Genomic DNA, 22,736 nt, shown 5'->3' with positions numbered 1-22,736 from the left:
TGTGTATTTCATCAATAATTAATTAATAGATAGAAAAATGATTTATGTTTGTATCTTTATATAATTTATATGGATGAGTTTGTCTTTCTGAAAGGAAAATAGATATAATTATGTCAATTTTTTTTTTCTCCAAATTTTTTTTAAAAAAAATCAATATAATTTATCAATTATGATTTCATGAGTTATCATTGCATATGAGTCATAAATAATGGGATCAAATAAGTCTAAGAACTTGTACTTATATTCATTCAGATTTTTTGAGTAGTGGGTGGCAGTACAATAGAGATTAAATTTGTATGGCATAATATGCATATATAGAATATCTTAAAACAATAAGATGATAATTCTTGATAATTTTTAGATAGTTAAGTCTGGATTCATAATATTATTTTAATGGGACATATTATACAGTACACTTTGACCCACTATATTTAATAAGAAATACTAAAGATTTGTGCATCAAATTGTATCATGTGATTTATATTCAATAATGATAGGTTAAAACTCACATATTGAATGAAATAAAATTACACATTAATACTTCGTTTAGCTTGGCTTTTAAAATGTATTTTTTCAGTATTTTAAAAAATATAAATTAATTTGATAAAATATATTTTCATCTCATAAAAAACATCATATGAAAGTTGAGAATGTTTTTTATTATGTTTTTACCATATTAGTTTTTAATTTAAAAAAAAATCAAAAAAATTAAAATGAAATCAAAAAGTAAAATTTTTGAATATTTTGAGTAAATTACACTGACTTCTTCGGATTCAAAAAAAATACAATAAGTTCCATAATTTTAATATAATTACATTTAGCTTTCTTAATAATTTAATTCACTTTACACTACACTCATTTTTCATCAATAATTAGTTAATTATATATAGTTCAAAAAATTTATATCATTTATTTAACAATGAAATGTATATGTTTTTGTTTATGTTTATATTTTTACACTATTGTATTAATTTTATTATTTTAACCGTAATAAAAAAATTAAAAAAAGTCAAAACTGTAAAATTACTAATATTTTCTTTAAATTTAAAAAAAATATATCAATAAAATTGTTCAATAATTTTTTATGTACACATTCCGTGTCTTACAGTTACTCATAGGAGATTTTTAACATTATTTATTTATTCCACTACAAACCCATGTGAATTGAACATTTAAAATTTTATTCGGCAATGATTTAGACCATTAATTTTGTTACTCTAATAAAGCACTAATGGCATAGCAATAAACAAAAAAAATAAAATAAAAATAAAGCAAAACCAAAACATCACATCACTGTAGGTGAAACTCACTGCCAACTCATTAAAACTACCTTTAGAGCTCAAAAATTAAAGTTCCAAAACATTTTTCAATTTTATTTATTTATTCCACTACAAACACATATCATGGTTGTTTACTTTTTCTTTTCTTAATCGCAAAGCATCCCATTTTGGAAGACGGTCAAACTTGTAATCACCTTTTTGGCTGCGGGACCTGCGAATGGGTCTAAACAAAGTACTTTTTTTTTAATCTGTCGATGTTTGAAATTAATTTTTTTAGTAATTTTATGATTTTTTATAAAAATTTTAAAAAAATGCGTGAAAAATAAACAGAATTATTTAACAATTTGCAGTGCTTTCTTTGGGCTAAAAACCCACTTTCCCAAACATTCATTTACTTTGGTAGCATATACATGTCAATAGCAATCTAGGCTGCTTGCTACTGTTTAGCTCATGGTAATAGTGTATACTATATAGAAGCTAACAATGAGTAGTGATACACACAAATATCAACAGTTACAAAATTGATTATACTTCTGTCATTGTTTGCGGTCTTACTACAGTATATGCTTATACTTCTGCTCTTTGTTGAAGCATCTGGCGCTTTCTGTCACTCCTTTGTACATCAGTTGTTTCAACATGCCAACCCCCTCTTGCAAACCAGCATCAATCTGATCAAAACAACAAATATAAGACTAATATTATCAATGCAGAGATACTTGCTCTGTTTGGAAATAATCAAAATAAAATAAGATTAATATATCATAACAATAAAGAATCTGTTGGAAGTGACCAAACCAAAGAGATTTAACCCAAAAACAGGAGAGAAGAAGGAACTTTCACAACTAATACTCAACAAACAGGCATTATGCCAGTTCAAGACAAAATAAGCTAGACTGAAAACAAATCGTTTTATGAATTTCAGTTTTTTTTCCACCAAGAAGATGTTGTAAACCTTTGAAAATTCAAATTGGACTCTAATCATGCAAAATGGATGAACTTTAAGCTAACGAATCTAACATAGTGACACAGTTCTTAGAAAGTCTTGCAAGATATGCGGTGATCTATTTCTCCGGATAAGGAAGTTTCCATCAGAAGAGATTTGGTTGTGAAGAAATATAAAATGTTTCACAATTTACCATAACCACAAACCTACCCGTTTTTGAGCTGTAGCATTGAACTTTTGGAGTAAGAAAGCTTTCGGATCCATTTGTCCGGGAGGCCTCCCAATGCCTAACAAGAAAATTACAAATAATTTTTTATCAGCACTAATGAAATACGCTACAGCAACAGAACAAAATGTGGAATTTTGGGATTTTGAACTAACCAATTCTCAGCCGAGGAAACTCTCTATTCCCACGAAAATGGTAGATGACACTCTTCAGTCTAGTAAAACAACAGAAACACAATCCAGTTGGTCATAAAGCAATATTTCATAATGAAGCTGACACTCCTAGATCTTTTCATCCATAATAGACAACCCACTACCTGTAATGTATCTGATACATACGCATACTTGTTAAATTATTGTAGGTTCTACAATTACAAACAACTAATTAAAATATTTTCATGAGATTTTGATGTGCATGCAGGGACCTGTGGAACATTGTTTCAAAAAAAAAACTCATATTAGTATTTTGGGGAAAAGAACATGCAAATAACCTTCAAACTAAGGTTCATACAAGAATTTTGGTTAAGCTGCAACTCCTTATGCCACAAACCAAGGATATCACAATGTAAGTTTAGAGTGTGAAAGCTATGCAACAATGAATCCACAATTGGCCACCCTAGTAGTAACTTGTGAAAAACTATGAAATTGGCAAAGTGAGTTTGCTTCAATTTAATGACAAAAACAAGAAAAACATAAAGAAGCCATAATAGTCAAGCGAGCTATCAACCAAATCATATTTCAATAAACCCTAAAATGCACTATCATGCCAATAGTCTTATGACAAGTTGATCCCACAATGATAAGTGTGCAATTTAATGACCATTGGATGAGATGAGACTCTTGGTGAGGTGTCTTGCTATGGAAAAGCCACAGCAAGATCACAGCACAACAAATAACAGCAGAGGATCACGTCCAATTCCGTATGGTGAATCAGAGAGCTGGATACAACCAGGAACCAATGTCTCTGGTCTTTAAAAATGTACTGGACTCAACACCTTACCTGAGGCATATCCATGCTTCCAAGCCTAATAAGGGAGAACCACTGGATTTCAAAAGGCTAATAAATTCTTTCTTTTTCTTTTTTCTAAACTCCTGAAAGTGCCATAATCTTGTAATTCAAATTTCAATAAACTGTTTAGAAGCCATCAAGTTGCCAGGCCAGCCACATATAATTGTTAAGAATTTCAACTCAAAAAAGCCCTCCATAAAATTATTTTGTTCCATATTATCCGCAAATATGTCAGCATGGGTACATTTATGAATGAAGGTACCCATGTAAAGTATAGAACAATCAGACTGCAACTAGTATGATCTTTAAATTCTACTTTCTTTCTTCTATCATATCGTGTTTTAATATCAATATTTTTGCCAAGTTCCCCACATTTCATTTGATGAAGTAAAATCATTTACACCACCAAATTCTTTATAACTATTTCTTCTCTCTGTCTTAAATCTCCTCATATATGCATCCACAAAAAAGACTAGCAGTATTTCAAGTGGCAACTCTAAGCCTGTGTCCTCGGATCCAACTGCAAGGTTCACTAGAGACAAAGAAACGCACCCCATCCAGGCGATCAAAAATTAATGTTACCCCTCCTGGTAATGTTGTGATGATCCTCACAAATTGTAAATTCTACCCTCCTAGAATGATAGGTATGCCTTCCTGCTGTTATGTACCCCATCTGTTCCTCGAGCGATAAAGGATTTGGATTTTGGAACATGAAGACTAAATAGAGAAACAAAGAATGAGAATTTCCTCAAAAGCATCGCCATGATTAGCAGACTTTGTTCAACAAACTCTATTTAGTTGCAATTGTACTTTAAAGGCAGCAAATGAAACAAAACCATACTCAGTACCAATTGTCAGTTATAATGGAGAGGCATTAAGGCATGATGAGACAACCAGCATGGTGGCCTAGCATTATTGACTGCCCACTCCACTGAAAACCAATGGTTCAAGTTTTAAGACTTATGGTAGTAAGCACGGCAATGGACCAAGGTTGGGGTTGAGCACCCTTAACAAATAAGGCACAACAGCTATTGAACAACACCCATTCTGAATTCCATTCACAATGCCTTCAAAACTAGATGTGCCATCACACACACACTGGTAATCGTAAACAAAAATACAAAGAACCTATAGGCAAATATGCATACAATATCTGTCATAACAATCCAATTCTATGCTGGAAAGAAAATGCACTACTAAAAATCCTTTCAATAGTTCTGGAAAAAAAGTACAAAAAGCTTATCAGTACATACCCATTGTGGCTTCCATGACCTCCTTTGTCGTGAAGCCTAAGCACCCCACATGGTAAATCCATGTCATCGTGAAACTACAACCACAACATAATACAGTACAAAGAAGAATAAGAGCAGAGTGTACTCAAAGAACCAAACTAAGAAAGAAAAGGTAAGAGACCATACCACGACCACATGATTAAGAGGTAGCCTATAATAAGCAGCAAGAGGGCCAATCTGCAATCAAAAGAAGAAAGATGAAAGTTATTCATCATATTACATTTCCACGCAAGTTTTTATAGGTTACGAAAATGTCACAAAAAATATATCATAAGGAGGCAAATAGTGGTCATCAAACATAAAGATGTACATATCATTTTTAGTTTAAGATGTCAAACAGCAAATATATGTGTGCATATATACATAGTTTCTAGTTCAAGAAGTCATATTCTAAATATAAAAAAGCAAACCACTAGAAAGTTGAAGAAGAATTATGCATATCTTCTTTCATATTAATAGTTGTATATAAAAAACAAAATGATCGATAAATCACAAAAATTCTATGATACCTAGTTTGACTCATTGACATCCAAGATCTATCAAGTAATTGATCCTCAACAAACAAAAGCATCCCAAACTTTTTGGGACAATGGAAACATAAACTTCCATAATATGAAATAAAGGTGTTCCACATGTAAAAATTATTAAATTAGCCCAACAGCAGTGTTAAGATAGTTGACAGAAAAAAGAAGGGAAAAAAAAAAGTGCCAGGGCCCACTCAATTGCTCATGAAATGGAAACTAGGACCCCAAAGTATTGCACAATAGGCACACCCCTTTAGGAGCACTGACCAGCAAATGTTTTCGCAAGGGAGCTATTTTTAGAGCAGCAGCAGCTGCAATATCACTGTCAGTTGAGCAGAGTCTGAACTCAAGGAGAAGGAATAAGTTCCTAAGTGAAGCCCAAGCTACTATGGAAGTCGGCAAAATACTAGGCTTGAATTGTGAAGGTAAAGAGCAGGAGGTGATTAGTAAATTAATTGAACTTGAAGAGAAGGACCTGGAGAAAATTGATGGGGAGGGCATTACTCCCTAGGCCAGGTCAGGAAAAGGAGAGGGGATTTGGGACCTGTGAACAGTTTCTGTATGATTATTCTATCCTGGAATGTTAGAGGTCTGCGACGACCTGAAAAGAGAAGAAAAATTAAAAACTTAGTTTGGGAGAGGAAGATTGATGTCTTGCTGCTGCAAGAGACAAAGAGGAGTAAAGTAGACGAAATGTTCCTTAAGTCATTATGGCCATGGGAGGAGCTAGAGAGCATGGAGGTGGGGGCTGAAGGAAGTGCTGGTGGATTGCTATGCTTGTGGAACCCACAAATTTTTGAATTAAAGGAGTGTTGCAGTAACAGAAACTTCGTACTTTTATCAGGTATGGGTCTTCATAATTTTAGCTGTGTGATTATTAATATTTATGCACCCAATGAAGTGTTGAAAAGAAGACAGTTATGGCATACTTTAGCACAGCTTAAATCAGCTTTCTCAAGTCCCTGGTGTATAGGTGGAGATTTTAACGAAATAAGATTCATGAGTGAAAGAAAAGGATGCTCGAGAAGGGAAAGAGGGATGAAGGACTTCAATGAATTGATTGAAAAGTTGGAACTGATTGATATACCAATGCTAGGCAGAAAATTCACTTGGTGTAATGCGTTGGATGGAGATAGATGGAGCAGGATTGATAGATTCCTTCTAGAACCTATGTGGTTGGAAAGATTACAGTTGAAACAATGGGGGCTACCTCGAAGAATTTCTGACCATTGTCCCATACTCCTCATGGAGGACGAGCGGGATTGGGGTCCAAAACCCTTTAGATTCATAAATGCATGGTGCTTGCACCCTAAATTCAAAGAAGCAGTAAAGAATTGTTGGGAAGGAACACAGGTCAGTGGGTGGGCTAGTTATAAGCTATTGAAAAAGCTAGGAAATCTGCGAGTACATCTAAGAAGATGGAACTACGAGGTGTTTGGTAACCTTGATGAACAGCTGAAACAAGCAGAGGATGAAATTCATGAATGGGATTTAAAAGCTGAAGAAAGGATTCTCCATGATTCTGAAGTTAAAAGAAGGGCAGAAGTTCGAAGTTTAGCCTGGGATTTGAGCAAGAAAAAGGAATGGTTGTGGCATCAAAAATCTAGAATGGTTTGGGCGCAAAATGGGGATAAAAATACCAGATTGTTTCATATAATGGCAAGTAAAAGGCAAAGAAAAAACTTATTGAACTCAGTTAATGAGGATGGAGTACTGCATGATCAGCCTGGGATGATTAAACAGGCTGTGGTTAGCCATTTTACTCAGCTGTTCACTGAAGGATGGAGGTGTAGACCAAAGCTGTCAGGTGTTTTTGCCTCAATTAGTCAAACAGATTCAACTGAATTATTGGAGGCAGATTTTTTAGAGGCTGAAATCTGGGCAGCAATCATTGACTGTGATGGTAATAAAGCCCCGGGGCCGGATGGTTTTAATCTAAAGTGTATCCAAAAATGCTGGGTCATCATGAAAGGGGAGATTGTGCAGATGATGAATGAGTTCCACTCCAATGGCAAGTTGGCCAAAGGAGTGAACAGTTCATTTATTACCTTAATTCCCAAGAAGGAAAATCCTGTGGATCTATGTGACTATAGGCCAATCAGTTTGGTTAGCTCCATGTATAAAATAATTGCCAAAGTCTTATCAAAAAGGTTGAGGCAGGTCCTACCCAAGATCATTAGTGAAGTACAAACGGCATTTCTAAGTGGAAGATACATTCTAGATGGAGTCCTAATTGCCAATGAGGTGGTGGATTGGTGGAAAAGGTCAAAAAAGAAAGGAATCATACTAAAATTGGACTTTGAAAAGGCATATGACTCAGTAAATTGGGAGTTTTTGTATTCAATGATGGCCAATTTTGGTTTTGGTGAGAAATGGGTGGGTTGGATTAAGACGTGTATATCTACAGCTAGAATTTCAGTACTAGTTAATGGTTCACCTACTTCAGAGTTCTCCCCTATGAAAGGCCTTAGGCAAGGTGACCCACTTTCACCTTTCCTTTTTAACATTGTTGCAGAGGGCCTTAATATACTCATGGAAAGAGCCAAAGAAGAGGGTTTGATTAGAGGAGTCACAGTAGGACCAAATGAGCTAAAACTATCACATTTGCAATTCGCTGATGATACTATTATCTTTTGTGAAGCTGATTGGGAAGAAGTCGTTGCGTTGAAAAGGATCTTAAGATGCTTTGAGGTGATGTCAGGACTCAAAATAAATTTCCATAAAAGCAAAGTGTGTGGGGTGGGTATTCAGGATGACTTAGTGAAGGTCTTTGCAAAGAAACTTAACTGCCTCAGCCAAAAGCTGCCATTAAACTATCTGGGTCTTCCGTTAGGAGCAAGTCCAAGAAGAAAGAACACTTGGAAACCAGTAGTGGACAAGTTTAAGAGTAAGCTAGCTTCATGGAAGAGAAGGTATTTGTCTTTTGCAGGAAGATTAACACTGATAAAGTCTGTTTTGTCAAGCTTGCCAGTCTATTTCCTATCCATATTTAAGCTACCAGTGGGGATTGCAAAATCTCTAGACAAAATTCAAGCCAATTTTCTTTGGGGAGGCTCTGAAATCCAGAGAAAAGTGCACCTAGTTAGCTGGAAGGAGATTTGTCTAAGCAAAGATCAAGGTGGGCTAGGTGTGAGAAACCTAAGTCAAGTTAATGAGTGCCTCTTAATTAAATGGTGGTGGAGATATGGTAAAGAGGATTCAGCTTTATGGAAACAAGTGGTTTGTAGCAAGTATGGAAGTTTGGGTGGCAGATGGAGCATATTTTTAGGAGAGGTTCAGCCTATGTCAAATTTGTGGAAGGGTGTACTTTCAGTGGCTGCAGAAAATCCTGAATTGCGAGATTTCTTTTTGCAAAATTTCAAGGTAATTGTTGGAAATGGCAGACGAGTGCGGTTCTGGATTGATAGGTGGATTAATAATCAAAGTCTGAATGAGGTATTTCCCAGATTATTTTCCTTGTCAGTTGAAAAGGATGGAACCTTGTTTGAGCATGTTCATAGCAGAGGTGTGGGTACAGCCTGGAATATTGAATTTAGAAGGCCTCTTCTTGCTTGGGAAGAGGAGGAAGTGTTGAAACTTAATGATTTGGTACAGAGAGCTCCTACACTAAATGATGGGGCTGAAGACTATTGCTATTGGTTAGCGCACCCTTCTGGAGTCTTTACTGTGTCATCAGTATGGAAGTGGGTGGTAGCATGTAAAGGGCCAACTATCCCAGTCACTAAAAGCATTTGGAATAACTTAGCTCCTCCCAAAGTACAGTTTCTGAGCTGGTTGGCTTGGAGAGGTAGGATTAAGTCCTATGAGTTTTTACAAAGGATTGGAGTATTGAATTCTAATGTTAGTGCACTGTGTGTGTTTTGTAAAGCTGAGGTGGAGTCTTTAAATCATGTCCTCCTTCACTGTCCTAGGATATGGAGAATATGGGCAAGTATTATGTGTTGGTGGAACTTGAGCTGGGCTATTCCTGGTTCAGTGGAGGCAGTACTCCACTGCTGGGTAGGTCCAATAATGAAGAAAAAGGTAAAGGAGATTTGGAAGATGATACCATTGGCAGTAATGTGGTCTGTGTGGAAACTCAGGAATGAGTGCTTATTTAATGAAGCACAACCATCTTTGAATGAGTTGGCTGATCTGGTTAAAACCAGAATTGCTATATGGGCTGTTTCTTCCTTGAGAGAGTTTAATTACTCGGTGCATGATGTGTTATATAACCTGAAGCAGGTCTGCAACTGTGTATAGATAAAGGGACCTAAGGTTGCTGAATTGTTGCTAGTATGCTGGTGCTGGTGAAGCACAACCATTTTTTTGGTATTTGTTTGATTGGGAGGGGTAGGACTGTATATGTAGCTTGCTGCTGGTATTGGGTTGTTTTGGATTCATCGGTCTTATGGGCCTTTTGTTTCATCAGTTCATATCTGGTATGTTGGGCCCATGTCTTGATCTGTGGAAGCTAATCTGATATGGTTTATCTGGGCTGTTTTGGCATTGTCAAAGTCCACTTCACTTTGCTTCATGAGTTATGTGCTACTGTGATCATGCATTATTCAGTGCATGAAAGCTGTGTTTTGGCTGAATTCTACTCTATAGGTATACAACAGTAGTGCCTCACTGCATCAGGTGTTTGTATTGGAGTCTTGGGGTCCTGCTAATGTGCCTAATTGCTCTGTTGCTGATCTGTATGCTATTTGGGAAGGCTCTTACTTGCTGCTGCTTTTGCTATTCATTGGTGACTACTAACTCAGGGTGGTTTTGGATCCTCACCCTTTTTGTTCATGATGGTTGTGAGAACAGGTGCTCTGTGCTGATATGTATGCTGTTTGGGAAGGCTGGTTTATCTGCTCTGGGCTGCTCTTGATTGCTGTTGCTTTTGCTATTGATTGATAACTACTAAACCAGGGTTAACTTGGCTGTTATGCTGTAGGATTTTGCTGTGGTTCTGCTTCTGGCTTCTTTATGTGATAGCGTGGAAGGACTATGGACTAATGGAGGGGGCTGCAGATACTACACTAAGGAATCTAAGGATAGGGTTGATAGTCACAAAGTTGATGCAGTTGACACAACAGGTGCAGGTGATGCTTTTGTTGCTGGATTACTGAATAGTTTGGCTTCAGACCCTACTTTGTACAAGGAGGAAGAGAAATTAAGGGAAGCTCTTGTCTTTGCGGATGGCTGTGGTTCATTGCCGACAAAAGAAAAGGTTCTCAAATTTCTGAAATAATGCCACAGCATGACAAAGATGAATGTTTTTTGCCATTGTGTTCAAGTGTTGATTTGCAGCCAAACAGACTGTCAAAGTTGCAGGTTGGTGAATTCTATTGATGTATGGTGCCATCTAATTCCCCCACTGTGAGGCTGATCTGTGTTGCTCTTGGCTCTAGGTAGGTTGTGCTGTTGTGCTTGGGGTATTGAGCAGCTGTGGGTTTTGAGTGTTAGTGTTTTTTCTGCAGTCCACCTGAACAGCCAACAATTGGAAGTAATGGCTTGAAGTGGTTAGGTTGACCATAGTGTGTTTCTGTGTTTTTGTTTTAGGAGGGAGCTTTTTCTCCGCTCTTTTTGTTCTCTCTCTTTTGTTGTTTGCCTGATTGGTTTCTCACCAATCTTGGGTCAAGTGCTAGCAAATGATTTTGCTTCCTTTGCGGTGCCAACCTAGTTGGGATTGTAGAGGGTAGCTTTGATGCTCAGTGCACTTCCCTGCTTTATTGATGTATTTTTGCTTGTATTTTGCTTTCCCATCAATAAAGTTTTCTTTTGCCGATCAAAAAAAAAAAATAGGCACACCCCTTTTAGCTTCTTGGTTAAACATACTGCTTCATTTGCTTTCTTAAGATTCGATGCACCTTGAACGCTATCAATCAAAGTAACAAAAACAATCTCAAAGCTCTCAAATAAAATACCCAAAACCTCCAAGAACCCTGCCAATCTAACAACCAATTAGCCATTGATAACATAATGACTTCTACTTATCTTCAGCCCAATAATGAAAAGGAGGAAAATGAAAGGAACCTCAGTTATCAAAATCTTACGATTCGCAATTCGATTCACAATTTGATTCGCAATTTTTGCAAAATCGATACGAATCTATGAGTGAATCTATTTTAGAAGTGAATCTCTAGTGAATCGCACAATTCACAATCGATTCACGATTCGATTCACTTTTTACGATTCATGCAATTCTTAAAACTGTTGTATCTGACATATTTTCAACTCTCTTTTTTTCTTCTTCTTTTAGTAAAAATGACATAACGTAACTTCTAATAACTTTTAATGCCAAAATAATTAATATATATACATAATTTGTTGTTATTTCATTGAGTTTTTAATAGAATCCAATCAGATTCAACTAGACTCAACATGATTTTAACCTTGCTTCTTATTTTTTCCTTTTAAAAAATCATAATATATCTTCTAAAGATGTTTAAAGATTATAGTAACTTACACCATGAATTATCTATTACTATTTTATTAAATTAAATATAGTTTAATATTACATGAGTGAAGTCAGTTATACCTTTTAAAATGTTTTATGTTTTAAAATAAAATATTCTAAATAATTATTTCTTATTATTTGGTCATTTTTACTTGGAAAAGTATGCATGCTTATTGTCTAAATATCAATATCGTTGTCAAATTATTATTACTTTAAAAATTGAGAGTTTGCCATTGTTTATTGTCTTTTATTAAGAATGGTTGATAAGAAATATTAAAAAAGAAAAAATGTAAGATGCCGATCTCATATAGGAGCCTTTGTTAACTTATTACCTATTAAACTATGCGATCATCATTCAAAATAACATTTTCATTGATCTAAGTCTGCATATTTCATATTCATAAAATAATGTTTAACATTCAAGTGTGTAGATATATTTTTTGAAGTAATTTAAAAAAAAAAAATTGTGACCGAATCTTAACGATTCACATTTCGATCCAATTCGCAATTCGGTATGAGGCCATTTCGATTCGCGATTCGAATCCCAATTTGACAACTATGCAAGAAACATCTACTTATCTGGATGATCTTTTACTATCTACAAAATTTGCACCAACCATCATACAATATTATAAATAAATGAACCAATTCCTGAGAAAAGGTAAAAATTTTGAAAATGGCAACATCCTCATAAATTTTAATTGAAGGAGCAGTCTCAATAACTTACAGATTCACCACTCAAATTCATATAAGTTTGGGGCTTTGCAAGAAATACAGGAACATCACCAACAAAACCTAAGAAATAATACCAAGAAAAACCCATAAACTTCCCAAGTAAAAAACCTATCTCTGTATCTGACTATATTCACCTCTATGTGGAAATTTATAAAACGAAAACAAGAAGATCAAGTTGGATAAAAAAATAACATGCCTTTTCCAAAGAGAGCTTTGCAATGAACTGTGTCCATCGGAATCCCTAGGGATTCAGCAAATGCATCAATCATTTCAAATCCTACCTGCTTAGAAGAAGAGAGAAAAAATTAAATAAGTTAGCATTAAAGAAGTATAAATTAGGGTTTTCCTTATTTGTTGTTAGGACTACCAAGCAAAGCAGACCATACATTGTGCCTTGTTCCTTTGTATTTAAGACTGGGATTGCCCAAACCAACAAAGAGCCATGGCTGAGACAGAGAAGAAGGATAAAGAGAAGGTGTGCAGAAGTAGCGCCTACAGAGCCTGTTAATTACCATCTCCAATCATTTCCTCCCCAAATACTCTGCCATCGACAACAAATTGGGGTATCAAAATATTAATCAGCACTCGTGATTGAGATTGAATAATTTTTTTTACTTTTTGCTTCTTTCTTCTTTTTCCACATCCGAAAATATACTTCCTAGGGGGGCATGATGACTATATAATAAATAAATCTGCAATCACTGATATCTGCAAATAATATGTTTTCGGCACAAAAATGATAGATTTCCCTCAAAGCACCTTAATTATAGACTTTTCTAAATCAACCAAACAAAAACAAAAAACAAAAAAATAGTTTCTGTTCTTAATTTCTTTTTCTATCTTTTCTCTCTTATTTTTCTTTAACAAAAACAACAATTTATTATTATTTTTTTTTTGGGGGGTAATGTTAAGTTTTATTCAAGAATCAAAGAAAACAAAGCAACCGTTTAAATCATTTGTTTGCATTATATTAATCATTTTCTAAATAAACTGTGTGAACTGAATTCAATAAGAGAATAGTAAATCTTAAAATGCATTGACATGAACAACTAAATTGAAAATGTAGGCACAAAAATTAGAGATTGGGACACACAAATTATGGCAAAGAAAATTAGTGAAGTGAACAGAATTTAGGGCAGAGAAATTACGGGGGGAAATAGGTCAACTACTTCTTCCATGAAAATCTGATATATATATATATATATATATATAGAGAGAGAGAGAGAGAGAGAGAGAGGACTTACTCACTGCCGGGTTGTTCCTCTGCTGCTTGCCGTCGATCGTCGGTAGCCGATCGTTCCCCTTTACTGGATGGATACAAGAGGACGCGGGCAACTGTGAGAAGTTTCTTTTATTTGTTCTCTAAAATCTGAATTTACGTTTTTTGGAAAAACGTACCCAAAAAATATGAATGCGTTTAATTTGAGTTTTTTAGATTACGTATTTTTTAAATTGAATTTTTTTGATTTTTATGTTTTTTTATTTTTAGTGTATATTTTTAAAATTTTAAATATTTTTTTATTTTTTTAGATGTAATTTATTTAGATATATCTAAAAAATAAAAAAATATGAAAAAATATTTTAAAAAATTAATAAATATATAAAAATATAAAAAATGTATTAAATTGTCGTATTTTTTATACTTTTGGTATTTAGTGAATTTTTAAAAGATTTTTTTTATAAATTTTTTATTTTTTAGATATATTTATATTAAGTATGTTTAAAAAGTAAAAAAAAAAATTGCTAAAAATATTTTAAAAATTCAAAAAATAATACAAAAAATAAGAAACTAAGATTTTATTCAAAGTGTTTTTAAAAAAATGAAACCAAGCAAAATAAATCACTAATGTCATTAAAAAATTTAGGGCCCGTTTCTTTCAATACTTATGTACCATATTATGATAATTTTTAAAATAAATTAATTAATTACATATATAATTTTACATAAATTTAAACTTAATTTAAATTATATTAATTCTGCCTATTTTATATGAATTCTATCTGACAAATATTTATTTTTATATATTTTTTATCTCCACAAACCCGATACTTATTTGAAAATTTGATTTATAAATCCCATAGTGAGTGATGATGATCCATTTAGTCCCAAACATTTTTTTATAGACCAATTAATTCCATTGATTTTGAAAATGTAAACTTAATATATTATTTATAAATTAAATTTACAGTTATACCTTTTATTTATATTGTATTTCCTTCTTTTTTTTTCCTTTTATACTAGAAATGTAATATACACAATTTATGAGAATTAAATTTAGGGAGACTTATTTATAAATCCCTTTTCAGACACTTATGGTAGGCTAAGTCCTGTGTAATTTCTTATAGAGTCTCAAGTCCTATTTAGATATGAATGTATTCCATAAAATCCTACATAAACGTAACGTGACGTGACACTTATATGAACGTAACGTAACATGACACCTATATAAACGTAACGTAACATGACACCTACATAAACGTAACGTGACACCTATATAAACGTAACGTAACGTAACGTGTCACGTTACATTTCACAAACTTAAATGAGTTTTTATTTTTTTAAATTGAATGTGAAAATGTTGCTAGTTTATGTTGGAGTCACGTTACGTTTCATATAAATATGATCTATGGCAACATTCAATTTCCTATATTGGAAATTGAATGTTGCTATAGATCATAGGTGTTACGTTACGTTTATGTAGATATGATCTATGGTAACATTCAATTTCTTATATAGGAAATTGAATGTTGTCATAGATCATAGGTGTCACGTTACGTTTATATAGGTGTCAAGTTACGTTATATTTATGAATGTGAAAATGTTGCTGGTTTATATTGGTGTCACGTTACGTTTCATATAAATATGATCTAGGAAATTGAACGTTGTCATAGATCATAGGTGTCACGTTACGTTTATGTAGGTGTCACATTACGTTACGTTTATGTAGATATGATCTATGGCAACATTCAATTTCCCCATAGATCATAGGTGTCACATTACGTTACGTTTATGTAGGAAATTGCATGTTACCATAGATCATAGGTGTCACGTTACGTTTATGTAGGTGTCATGTTACGTTACGTTTATATAGATATGATTTATGGTAACATTCAATTTCCTATATATGGTTTTACTATTATTTATGATATTAACAACTAATATTGAGGGTAAATGTGTCAACAAACTTCTCAGAGGACTTATGGGAGCATAAGTTTTTTAGTAGGACCATATGTTGCATAAGTCTCCCTAATAGGACTCATAAATAATTTTTTCTTAAATTTATGATGAATTTTTATATAAGAATCTTTTGTATTTTAAAAATATTTCAAAATGAGTACAAAAATGACTTGAAATATGAGATTCTGCAACCATTTCAAAATGATGTGGGATTCTTCAAATATTTCAAAAAGAGTATAAAAACTTTTTAATAAGTTTTGGGCAAATATATAATTTTAAACTGTAACATTCTAATGTAACAGTCAAACATAACACTTTAATGTAACACTACAAAAAAATTCTTAATGTACTTGTCTTAAACTTAACACTCCAATATATCACTCTAAAAAAACTTCTTAGTGTAACACTCCAGTATAACATACAAAAAAATTTCTTAGTATACTTTTTCAAGCATAACACTCTAATGTAATACTCCATAAAAAATGATGTGGGATTTTTCAAACTATTCCAAAAAAATGTGAGATTCTTCAAACCATTCCAAAATAAGTACAAAAATTCTTTAGTAAGTTTTGAGCAAAATATATTATTTCAAGTTGTGAGTGTTATGTTTAGAAAAAGTATATTAAGAGGTTTTTTAGTTTTTTTGTGTGTTATATTAGAGTATTAGACCATCTCCAACGGTTCAGCAAACCTGGCATTATATTTGAAATTTGGTGAAAAAGACACTTTTTGAAGCTCCAACGGTTTCACCAAATTGGTATCAAAATGAGAATTGAACAAAAAAATTATCAAACTGAGAACAGAATACAGATTTCACCAAATTACTGTGCGTGACCGTTGGAGGAGGAGACCAACCGGTCAACCAGCCTGTTGACCGGCCGATTGACCAACCGGTCGACCGAGTCATCAAATCTGTTTTGTTTTGTTCTCGCCAGGTGCAAACCAGAACTGGTCAAACCGGTTTATTTTGAAATAAAGATAGGCTATTTTGTGGACTATGAATAATTTGAAGGGTGATATAAATTTAAATTTTCATGAAAATATAATTGAAAATGTTACATCTCATATATATATTTCAGAACTAGCTGTTCCAATAATTTACCGTTTGATGGATAGAGTATTTTGAAAATTTACCGTTGCTGATGTGCTCTATAAAAAATATCTATTTTGTAATATCAAGTTGTGCATTTCAATTGGGTTGACAGAGTATTTCATTTTCAGAATAGCATTGCATTATATGTTGTGAATTTTGTTTGTTCTGTGTCATTATAAATTTTTTTCTCATCAGTGCACTTTCATTTATATTATCTGATTATAGTATCTGATTCTGAGATTGAGTGTATATCATTCTAATATTTTTCAGTAAGTTAGATATTGTATCTATTGAATTTGTTTCAAACTATGGAAGATTTTGAAATGTTTGAGGAATCACAAATGTTGGAGAACAACACTAATATTAGTTTTATGTCGGAAACTTCACGAGAGCAGAACACGCAGAATACTGATAATCATTTTATTTCAGAACCTTCTCGTGTTTCTCGTGGTAAAACGTTCATAATTATAGAAGATGAAACTTTATGTTGATCTTGGTTAGCAGTCTCTCAAGATCTCATTACTGGTAATAGTCAGACTATGGCTATATTTTGGGAACGAGTACTTGTTTATTTTAGTTCACAATTGAGCGGTAAATCAAATCGAAACCGTATTTCTTTGTCTCACCGTTGGTCTGGCATACAAAAGGCAATTAATAAATTCTGTGGTTTTCTTGAACAAATTCAACTAAGGCAACAAAGTGGAACAACTAAGGCAGACATGGTAAAATTTATTTGTGTTATTAAATATCAAATTTCTTTTCTAAATGTATACTTGTTATTGAAATTTTTGTAATTTTTTTTGTAGGTCGCTGAAGCGAAGCGGATATATCATGCAATACAGAAAAAACACTTCACATTTGATACATGTTAGGATATTTTGCGCCGAAGTTGTAAATGGGATGAATTTCGAACACAACCCAAAAGAAGCACGCAACATGCTTATCCATGTTCAAATCCACCAACTGAAGAATCTGAGGCATTTCAATCCAACCAGAATAATGCAGTGCACGAACAACCATCTAATACATCAACACGACCAATTGGTACTAAGGCTGCGAAAGAGAAGTTGAAGAATCAAACAACGCACGATAGTAGATTTGATGAAATGGCTGCCAACCAATCCAAAATTGTTGAAGTGTTATCAACTATCTCCGCTAGAACTATTGAGCGAGATGAACAAAAGGCGATCGGCTGTGAGCAGAAAGCTGCAAAGCGTCGAAGAAAGGCTGAAGATAGGGAGGAACAACTAAAACTCCTATCTATGATGAATGAAAGAGAATAACGATATGAAGATCATAAAATAATGTCAATGGACATGACAATTTTAAATCCTATGCAAAGGACGTACTACGAAGATCTTCAACGACAGATTTTATTTCGAACAACTAATAGATTGCCCTTAAGGGTTCTGTATTACTGGGTTTCATCTATTAGTTTCATTATTTAAAAATATTACATCTAACTTGTATTGGTTAAAAATATTACTTCTAACTTGTATTAGTTGTATTGGAATTATTAATGTGATAAGTAATCATGTAATCACAATTTTATTAAATGGAACATAATGATTTATATTTGTTAGATAATTAACAGATAAAAATAAATTTAATAATGTATGTTATAATTTTTTATTTATTGAAAACACCACGTAAACATTCCTTGGAAATCAAATTTTTTTATGTTATAATGCCAGACAAATTTTGAAGTAATTGTTGCCAGTAATGGCCATTACTTTTCTTATGTTAGAAATCATTCCTCGGAAACGAATTTCATGACAGAACAGAAACAATAGTGCTTGATGAAATAAGACAGCAATGATATATCTGAAGACTATTTTCATGTTATTGATAGGAATTTCCAAAGCATATCTGAACTGAGTTGAGCAGAATATAAACAAAGAACCATACAAATGCATCCTCTATGCTCCTATTTGTTGTCAATATCTCCTCATCACTGTGACAAAATGAAGCCAAATAATATAATTACAATCAAGTTATAACTGAGAACAACTTCATCCATAATACATAATACATCATTTCTTCTTTTCTTTGGTTACCATTAGACCTTTTAGAAATTTTCATAAAATTTGAAGTAATCAGAAACATTAATAAAATTCAACTAACATGGCATCACTGAAGCTCCAAAATATGGTGCACATGTATTACCAAGGCAATGTAAGTGAAAAACTAACAGAGGATTTTATATCAGATAATATGACAAAACCACTACATTTATAAAAGAAATTGACCCAACAAAAGGTTGTTAAAATAACAAAATACAAAACAATGCAAATACATAATGTGACACACATCAACAGTCATTATCTGGTGGTGGTGGAGGAGGGAAGCAGTGATGGTATATGTCATTTACGCGATACTCAATCCTATCTATGCGATTGCTTGCCACGTCATGACGTCTTTCAATGTCCAAACAGAACTCACCAAATTGTTGAATTAATGAGTTCTGTGCAGTGGCAAATCTATCAAACTGAGTACCCAACGAATTGACCTAATTAGCCATTTGATGTTCCCATTGAACGCGTTGATTATAACGTTGTTCTTCCATGGCCAAAAACTCAGTCCAATATTGAGGTTGTTCAGTTGATGGCATCACATTGGCAGGAGAATCTTCTGGAGCATCATCTGGTGGGACTTCATCTTCTGAATCTTCTGGAGCATTAACACTTGCCATTAAATTGGAGGCTGCACCAGCACGGGTCACTGTATACTGATTAATAGGTGAACAGATTTTGATCTCCATTTCATTTACAAGGTGAACCTAAAATGTTTGAAAATTTTTGTCAAGAGTACCCCAAACAGTAATGACCTCATCATGATGTCCTTTTTTCAGAGTGACATTTTCTACAATCCACCGGTGGAGAATCCGAAGATAAGGTTTTAAATGTCTTGCTTGTAGACTAGTCCCAGTAAATCTGTTCTCACATATAGTAATATATACATCAGTAGCATTACCAACAATATTAACTAACTCAGCCTCACTCTGAAAATGGATATTTTCATCACCTACCTCAACTCCAATAATGCTTACCAAAGTAGGAATATCAAACTGTATACCCTTTCCTTTCACATATGACAAAAGAGTAAAATTTCCATCTTCTTCCTGAGTATCTCTTAGGTGAACATAAAATAGAGATACCAGTCATGGATATACCTTTTGGGGTAAATTAATTAAATTTAGCCATCTCATTGCTTCAAGTTTACTAACTAATAGGGCATCACATTGATGTGGCAGATTTACTCTCCTCCCTGTTACAATAGGTCAGCTGGAGAAGTTTGGAAAGGCTAGTTCATGACTTTCACTGAGAAAATCATCAGTAGGATATGACTGATTTTGAGGCTGCTGTTCTTGGCGTCGTAGAGGGTTGGAACTTTCACCAACTTGTGGTCTCGCTCTTTTAGTTCTAGGCATGATATCAATATCTGTTGAATTTTAATGAAATTGTGTTACTTATGAAAGCTGAATTAGAGTTGGCTTGTTGTTGTTCTGGTGTTATGCTGAATATAAATATGCAGTGTTTGTGCTGTTATGCTGCATTTTAATAAACACTGCATTTTAATATGCTTAATGAAAACATGAACTTAGAATTCAAATGAATGTAGTTTTAATAAAGCATGCACACTGAAAGTTGAACAACATACTAAATGTAGTATAAAGCATGCACACTGAAAATTCACTACATAGTAAAATGAATGTAGTTCATGTTTTAATAAAGCATGCACACTCAAAATTCACTACTGTAGTTCATGTTTTAATAAACTACATTCATTTGGAAAACATGAAAGTATTCAGTATGCTTAATGGCACATTAATTAAAATGCATACTAATTGGTTTTGCAAAGTAATGAAAAATGCATACTAATAAACACTGCATTTTACTTCATGTTATGCAGTGTTTGTTGTTCAGAAGTGCATACTGAAATGGAAAAATAACATCAAGTAAAAATCATCATATGTCAGTGAATGTGTTCTATATGACAGAAGTTAATTTTTAAAATATTGAACATGAATGTAGTTTGATTAAAACATGAATTTTATGCTCTTGAGAAGGTTAAAGTTGAACAAATAAAGTATGCACACTGAAAGGCAAAAAAAAAAATGAAAGGGCCGGTTGACCAACCGGTTGACTCGTGCGATACAGCCTACTCTGTTTTGATGCTGCCTTGTTGTCCCTGCTGATGTTGGCTTTGTTGATTCAGATGGTTTGCCTTGCTGATTCTGTGGATTCACACTTACAATATAGTGAATATGCAGAGTTTGAGAATAGAATTTGGTTAAGCCGAATTTGAAGGTGGTGGTGGAGGGAATACAGTGAATGCAGATTATAGAGGTAATCTGTGGGTAGAGGTCTTCAGTGAATAGAGTGAATTTGGTGATGCCAGGTTTGTATACAATCTTAAGCTGATATAGAGGGTGAATTATTGAGATAGGTGGTGGAGGGAATTAATACTCAACTAAATTGGTTGAATAAATTCAATGAACCGTGGTGTGTGTAAAATGAGGCATGTAGGTGAAATGAATTCAATGAATGGTAGGTGGCGTGTGTAAAATGAATGGTAGGTGGTTGAAACGCATGCCACCTCTATAGTATGCCATGAATGTAGGTGGAATGCATTTATCCACTGACTAAATGAATGGCAACATTATTAAGTAGTTTTTAACTCTGTAAGTTGAATGCATTTCAATTGAGGCAATAATTGAATGCCAACATCAACATCAATAAATGAATGGCACATCAATAAATTCGTATAAATTTGTATATGCACAAATAATGCATGGCATCAATAAATGAATTGCACAAATAATGCATACTAATAAATTCGTATACTGAATAAAATCATGTGGAACATCAATAAATATGAATTATGAAGAAATTTATGTGGTATTATCATTTGTAACTGATTAAGACATGTTCATATAAATATGTAGTATTATCATTTGTGGTATTATCATTACTGAATTGAACACTGAATACTGAATTGAATAAATTTAAGACATGATTATTAAATTATCATTTAAGACATGATTATTAAATGTGCATAAATGGATGTGGTATTATCATTTGTGGCACATCAATATTGAATTGAACACAGAATTTAAGACATGATTATTAAATTTATGTGGTATTGTCATTTGTAACTGATTAAGACATGATTATTTTCATTTGTAATTCTCATGAATTGAACACAGAACAATTGTAAATATTAAAGATTGGTTCATCACAACAACACATCATCATATAACTTCTGAACTACTTGGTTAATATAGTGCATCATAATGAAGATTACAAACAAGACAACCTTCCGTTCCAAAAACTATAAACAAAATTACATGTATTGATGTGGTGAATTTAGTTTTCACCATGAAGATGCCACATATGTTCTATTAAATCATTACGGAGGGCATGATATGCATCCTTATCTATAATACCTAAATGACGAGACAAAAATGATTGGAAGTCATTGGTAGGAGTAGAGGAAAGTTGCACTGGTGTGTTGGTTGATGAAATTTCATAATCGAAATCAATGTGCTCCTCCCTCTCATCTTTGACAATCATATTATGTAATATAATGCAACTCTTCATTATGTTGGCAAGCATTTTCGGATCCCAAAAACGTACAGCACCACCTATAATTGCGAATCGAGATTGAAGGACTCCGAATGCCCACTCTACATCTTTCCTGGCAGACTCTTGCATCATTGCAAAATGTTGTCTATATGCTCCTTGGGGAGAAGAAATTGTTTGAACCAGTGTTGCCCATTGAGGGTATATACCATCAGCAAGGTAATAACCCATATCGTAACTATGTCCATTAATAGTGTAATGGACAGGGGAGCTTTACCTTGCGCAAAATCAAAAAACAAAGGCAATCGGTCCAACACATTCAAGTCATTGTGTGAGTCAGGCATTCAAAAAAATGCATGCCAAATCCATAAGTCATAAGATGCTACTGCTTCAAGAATAATGGTTGGCTTTTTATGATGACCTACGTATTGACCTTGCCATG

At 33.5% G+C, this 22,736-nt stretch overlaps 2 protein-coding genes across 5 annotated transcripts; both read right to left on the bottom strand.

Annotated features, from left to right (window-relative positions):
* Positions 1–1,633: 1,633 nt before the first annotated feature.
* LOC114302524 (Peptidyl-tRNA hydrolase family protein) lies at positions 1,634–13,753 on the bottom strand. Of its 4 annotated transcripts, none has more exons than XM_082897633.1 (9): positions 13,683–13,753; positions 12,825–12,979; positions 12,635–12,719; positions 12,431–12,498; positions 4,876–4,926; positions 4,711–4,784; positions 2,605–2,663; positions 2,434–2,510; positions 1,634–1,948 (listed from the first exon to the last, which is right to left on the bottom strand). In XM_082897633.1, the coding sequence occupies exons 2-9, from the start codon at positions 12,951–12,953 to the stop codon at positions 1,835–1,837; spliced, it is 657 nt and encodes a 218-aa protein (XP_082753759.1). In that variant the 5' UTR covers positions 12,954–12,979; positions 13,683–13,753; the 3' UTR covers positions 1,634–1,834. The 4 variants fall into 4 exon arrangements, with proteins under 4 accessions (XP_082753759.1, XP_082753760.1, XP_082753758.1 ...); XM_082897634.1 differs by having other exon boundaries at positions 13,679–13,702; XM_082897632.1 differs by lacking the exon at positions 13,683–13,753 and adding an exon at positions 13,198–13,285.
* An 8,325-nt stretch (positions 13,754–22,078) lies between these two features.
* Positions 22,079–22,525, bottom strand: LOC145803855 (uncharacterized). Its single transcript, XM_082897232.1, has one exon. It carries the CDS (start codon positions 22,523–22,525, stop codon positions 22,079–22,081), a length of 447 nt encoding a protein of 148 aa, XP_082753358.1.
* Positions 22,526–22,736: the final 211 nt, after the last annotated feature.

Source organism: Camellia sinensis, chromosome 12 (genome assembly GCF_055761805.1).
Source record: "Camellia sinensis isolate YWXY chromosome 12, ASM5576180v1, whole genome shotgun sequence".
Classification (NCBI taxonomy): Eukaryota; Viridiplantae; Streptophyta; class Magnoliopsida; order Ericales; family Theaceae; genus Camellia; species Camellia sinensis.
Note: the sequence above shows the minus strand (reverse complement) of the source record. Positions and strands in the feature narration are given on the sequence as shown.